Source organism: Equus caballus, chromosome 24 (genome assembly GCF_041296265.1).
Source record: "Equus caballus isolate H_3958 breed thoroughbred chromosome 24, TB-T2T, whole genome shotgun sequence".
In the NCBI taxonomy this organism is placed as follows: domain Eukaryota; kingdom Metazoa; phylum Chordata; class Mammalia; order Perissodactyla; family Equidae; genus Equus; species Equus caballus.
Window position 1 is genome coordinate 59,354,147 of NC_091707.1, and position 6,028 is coordinate 59,360,174.

The 6,028-nt window shown below is 50.8% G+C and overlaps 1 protein-coding gene across 5 annotated transcripts in view; it reads right to left on the reverse strand.

The window, feature by feature from the left end:
• Positions 1-2,618, reverse strand: part of BRF1 (BRF1 RNA polymerase III transcription initiation factor subunit) — a 70,943-nt gene extending 68,325 nt beyond the window's left edge. For 2 of the 5 annotated variants that reach the window (XM_023628563.2, XM_023628562.2), the window contains exon 1: positions 2,018-2,339. In XM_023628563.2, coding sequence (XP_023484331.1) covers positions 2,018-2,201 — 184 coding nt within the window. In that variant the 5' untranslated portion in view covers positions 2,202-2,339. Of the gene's footprint in view, positions 1-2,017 lie in introns of all 5 variants that reach the window. The other 3 variants (XM_023628561.2, XM_070249195.1, XM_070249196.1) reach the window with 3 other exon arrangements.
• Between the last annotated feature and the right edge of the window lie 3,410 nt (positions 2,619-6,028).

Genomic DNA, 6,028 nt, shown 5'->3' on the forward strand with positions numbered 1-6,028 from the left:
TAGAACTAATAAGTAAGTTTAGGAAGGTCATAGGAAACAGGCCAACAACAGAATCCAACCATGTTTCTATATACTAGCAATGAACAATTGAAAACAATTTAAAAAAAACACCACTTACAAAAGCTCTATTTGGATCTTAGGTATACATCTAAAAAAAATGTACAGCAGCTACATGCTGAAAACCACACAACACTCATGGAAGACAGCAAAGAAAACCTAAATGAACGCAGAGACGTATTGTGTTTGTGGGTTGAAAGACACAATATGGTAAAAATGTTAAATCTCCCCAAATTTGTCAAGAGATTTAATGCAATTCCAAACAAAACCCCAGCAGGAATTTTTGTAAATATACACAAACTTATCCTAAAATTGAGTAGAAATGGAAAGGAACTACAATAGTTAAAACAATTCTGAAAAAGAAAAGCAAAGCTGGAGGATGCACAGTATCCGATTTCAAGACTTACTACAAAAGCCCAGTAGACAAGACAGTGTTGTGTAGACAAGGGAACTGGCCCTCTGATCAACAGAACAAAGGGCCCAGGAACGCACCCACCAAACGCTGCCCAGGGATCTTTGCCAAAGGAGCGAAGGCAATTCAAGAAATTCGAGAACACGTGGTGCTGAAAAACTGGACGTCACGCAAAAACTGAACCTCAACCTACACAGCACACCTTACAGAAAACGCAAAACGGTCATAGATCTAAATGTAAGACATAAGAAAAGAAAACTTTCAGAAGAAAACATTGTGACTTAGGGTGAGAAGATTTCTTAGACAAGACACAAAAAGTACAATGTAGGAAAAAAATTGATAAATTGGATTGCATCAAAATCTAAAACTTGTAATTAAAATTTTAAACTTCTGCTCTACGAATTACATATCCAACAAAAGACTTGTAACTAGAATATTTAAAGAACGCTCAAAACTCAACAGTAGGAAAACAACCTGAATAAAAGACAAGCAAAAGACAGACGTTTCAGCAAAGAAAGAGGACTGAGGGACAGCAAATAAACACTAACGCTGTTGAACATCACTAGGCATCAGGGAGATGCAAACTAACACCGAGATGAGGCCCATGGACACCCATGAGAATGAGAAACAAAAACAGTGACACCATAAAGTGCTCAGAGATGTGCAGCAACCAGAGAGAACACAAAACAGCTCAGCCACACGGACAACCAGCCTGACAGCTTCTCACGAAACAACATACAGCTACTGTACGACCCAGCCACTCCACTCCCGCATAACCACCCCAGAGAAGTGAAAACTTAGGTTCACATAAAAAACTACACCCAATGCGTTTAGCACCTCTATACCTAATCACACCAAACTGGAACAATCTCAAAGTATCCTTCGACAAATCGTGGTTCGTCCACAGGACAGACCACTACTCATCAACAGATGGACCAGCATTCAGCCACAGGATGGACCAGCACTCAGCCACAGGACAGACCACTACTCATCCACAGGATGGACCAGCACTCAGCCACAGGATGGACCAGCACTCAGCCACAGGATGGACCAGCACTCAGCCACAGCATGGACCAGAACTCATCCACAGGACGGACCAGCACTCAGCCACAGGATGGACCAGCACTCAGGCACAAAAAGATCCAGAACTGATACTCGCAACATCCTGGGCGAATCTCAAGAGGTACTGGGCTGAGGGAAAGACGCCAGTCCCCAAAGGCAGTAGTGTGATTCCATCTATGGGACATTCCTGAAAAACAAAACTATAGGGCGGAGAACAAACTCGGCCGCCCGAGGAGGGTGGGGAGAGGGGGACAGTGAAGAGACAGCCCGAGGGGACCGCGGGGCCGCGCAACTCCCCTCGTCCTCACCGTGTGCTCACTGCAGCGAGGCGAGGCCCGGCTCACCGCCGCTCCCTCGGAGCGCGGGCGCGATCCCGGCCCAGGCCGCCCGCTCGCACCGGGCCCCGCTTCTCTGAGTCCCGGGTTAGGGCCACGCCGAGCCCCAGCCTGCCCGCCTCCGCTCCCCCGCCCGCCCGCCCGGACCCACCGTCCAGCGACACGAACTGGCCCACGGCCGACGAGCCGCCGCCGCTGTTCTCCACGAACTGCACCTCGGACACGATGATGTTGTCCTCGAGCACCGAGCCGCAGCCAGTGCACACCGCGTCGCCGCGCGCCGCGTCCAGCTCGATGTCAGTGCCGCCGCAGCCGCGGCACACGCGGCCCGTCATGCCGTCGGCTCCGGACGCGGGCTGCTCCGCCCGCCGGCCCCTGACCACGGTCCACACGTCCACGGGTCAGCCCGCCCGCCCGCGTGTCCGCCGGGCCCGCCGGGCCCGCCCGCAGCCCTGTCCGCGCCGCCCAGACTCTCGCGAGACCGCCGCCGCCGCTCAGCCCACCGATTCGCAGCAGCAGATTCGCAGCGCGCGCCGGGGTCGCGCCGCTTGTAACGGCCGTGCCCGCGGGACGGAGAGGGGCACCGGGGCCGCGGCGAGGACCCGAGGACTCGAACCCGCGACCTCTGGGGCGGGGGCAGCCACCGGACCTCGGAACGAAAAACAAGCAGACCTCGCGGGCCGCTCGCTAGCGTCTGGAAGAGGGGTCGGGCGGCCAGCGCAGGCGGGGCCGAGAGTTGTGGGCGGGGGTCTGAGGGGCCTGGAGCTGGGGTGGGGCGGGGCGCGGGGCGGGACCAAGAGCTGTGGGTGGGGCCTAGAATAGGGCGCGGGGCGGGACCAGGGGCTGTGGGCGGGGCCTAGGGTGGGACGCGGGGCGGGACCAGGGACTGTGGGCGGGGCCTAGGGTAGGGCGCGGGGCGGGACCAGGACCTGGGGGCCGGGATGAGGGGTGACCTGGAGCGAGGTCTGAGAAACGGAGCTCAGGGACCAGAGGGCTCAAGTCGAGGGCGGAGACTCGGGCCCGGGGTTCCGGGATGCCTCCATGCGACCCCTACCACGTGTTGTCTGTCCCCCTAGGACTCCCCGCGTCCTGACAGTTACTTGTGCCACCTGTGGTTACCCATGACAATCACGTTTCTGTGTCCCCCCCAGCCACACGCACCCTCAAGTATGGGCAGGGGCCATTCACGGTCGCTGCAACACCCATGACATCCCTGAGAATAAGCCTAAAAAGAAATGGGCAAGACTACATTTTTTTAAAACTCTAAACCTTGACTGTAGGATGCAATAGGAGCTCAAACTAAATTGGAAAACGTCCCATTCCCACTTGGAAGCAAAGTTGTAAGTACATAAACTCTTCATGAGTCAGTTTGTTAAGTCGATTTGATCCCAATCAAAATGTCAACGAGATTTTCAAATAACTTGATAAGACAATCCTAAGGTCATCTGGAAGAGATAATCCACAAGAGCAGTCAAGAAAATTATAAAAGAAAAACTCAAGGAGCGGAAAATTGCCCTTCTGTATATCAAAATATTATATCAAATTACAGCTATTAAAACCATGTGGTATTTGTACAGGGACAGACAAGTGGACAAGTGGAATAAAACTAGGAATCCAGAAGTAAACCCAAATATACAAGGAAATTTAAGGGCCCCAAATCACTGAAGAAAAGATAGAGTCTTCAACGGTTTTGGGATTTCCATTTAAAGGAGGAAAAGGGTAAATTGAAGCCCAATGTCACACTGTTCTAAAAATAAATTCCAAGTGGCCTTAAGAGCTAAAAGTAAAAACAAAACTGCAAGTCTATTGGAATCAAATACAGGAGGACATCATAAATCTCCAGTGGAAATTTACCGTGGGGGGGGAGAGTGGCCGCCACGTGAGCCCCTTCCTCTGCGTGCGGCCTCCGTCCTCTCCAGCACCTGCCAGCGCCCAGTCCAGCCTTTCTCACCACGGGGTGGGGGCAAGCCAGCAGTGAAGCTGGGAGACAGTGCATGGATGGGTCATGATAACATGCAAAGCAGAAGGACCTATCTGCTCTCAAAAGCCTAAACTAGCGGCTTTTCTATTTTTTAATAAAAATCTTTCAAGCACACCTAAAAGTAAAGAGAAAATAGGAAAAGACCTAAGGAGCAACCACTCTGCCACACCAAAGTTTAGCATTTTCCCACATTTGCTATTTGGTTCACTTATCTTTGTTTTGTTTGCCTTGTTTTGATTTGTTAGGTCTGGGTTGTGAAGAACACAGCCCTTGAGTCCCCCAGAGTCCACTCTCCTCCCTCCCTGCTCGAAGGTAACCACTACCCAGCCCGGGGTCATCATCAATGCCAAGCATATTTTAATACTGTCCATAGTCAATGGACACTATAGTTTCACATATTTTACAATTATACATAAATGACATCATACCTAACCTTCCATAGCTTGCTTTTCTTTCTCCTCAATGTTTCTGAGACTTAGTTACACCCAGACATTCCTTTTTTCTGCTGTACAGTCTTTCCTTGGGAGAACAGAGCAGACTTTTTTTATCAATCTTGTGCTGAGGAAACTGAGGTTGCTGTGGTGACAATCCTCGTCTTTGTGCCCCTCTGTTCCCCCAGCCCTCCCAGCTCCCCTCCCCACCACCCCCACCCCAACGTATGTGGATGTTTCTCCAGGGGAAGACCCCAGGAGGCATCGCTGGAGTGCAGAACATGTGTACCCTCAACATGCTACATACTGTTCCCCAAAATTCTTCTATGAACTTACAGTCCCATAGTCCAATATGGCTCCATATTTTGGCCAACTTTTGGTTATTTATTTATTTATTTTTATTTTTTTATTTTTTTTTGAGGAAGATCAGCCCTGGGCTAACATCTGCTGCCTATCCTCCTCTTTTTACTGAGGAAGACTGGCCCTGAGCTAACATCCGTGCCCATCTTCCTCTACTTTCTATGTGGGATGCCTGCCACAGCATGGCTTGACAAGCGGTGCCATGTCCACACCCAGGATCCGAACTGGCAAACCCTGAGCTGCCAAAGCGGAACGTGCGCACTTAACCGCTGTGCCACCGGCCGGCCCCCTTTTTTTATTTACTTTTAAAGATTGGCACCTGAGCTAACAACTGTTGTCAATCTTTTTTTTCTTTTTCTTTTGCTCCCCAAATCCCCATGGTGCATAGTTGTATATTTTAGTTGTGGGTTCTTCTAGTTGTGGCATGATGAGCGGTGCTATGTCTGCACCCAGAATCGAAACCTGCAAAACCCTGGGCCGCCAAACTTAACCTCTCAGCCATGGGGCCAGCTCCTGGTATATTAATTGTCAATTGCTGCATAACAAATTACCTCAGGGGCCGGCCCGGTGGCGCAGCGGCTAAGTTCGCACGTTCCGCTTCTCGGCGGCCCGGGGTTCGCCGGTTCAGATCCCGGATGCGGACATGGCACTGCTTGGCACGCCATGCTGTGGTAGGCGTCCCACGTATAATGTAGAGGAAGATGGGCACGGACGTTAGCTCAGGGCCAGTCTTCCTCAGCAAAAAGAGGAGGATTGGCAGCAGTTAGCTCAGGGCTAATCTTCCTCAAACAAAACAAAACAAAACAAAACAAATTACCACAAAACTTGGCAGCTTAAAATGACAAATATTTATGTCAACTTGAAAATCAAATCCGCCTGTTATTTTACCTCAAAATGAGTTCATTTGGGAATAGCCCAAATAATTAGAATTCCGGATGCAGGACCTATGGCAGTACCTATGGCAAGCCCTACTAAGCAAGCCCGGAGAACAAGGCAGGGAGCTGCTTCTATAGAGAAAAGGGGGAGCAGGGAGGCGCTGTTCTGATGGAAAGGCCGTTGGGGGAAAGTAACAGTTCAGGGCAGTGACGCCGTCTCATTGGCTGGGCTGTTGCCAGGTGGGGAGAGAAATCTTTCTTTCCTGGTAAGATAGTTTTACATCCTGTCCTAAGACTCAGTCTCTTTCTGGCTGGTGTAAGTGACAAGGTGTGACAGGGCGTGAGAACCCCCAACAGGCCCTCCAGTCCAGTTTCCTTAAGCTTTCTTTTATTGATTTTGCATTTATGATCCCACCGCTTCTGAGGGTCGGGATGTGGAAGCAGCTTAGCAGTGGTTCTGGATGGTTCTGGCTCGGGGTCTCTAGGAGGCTTGGTCACTTCATGGGCCACGGCTG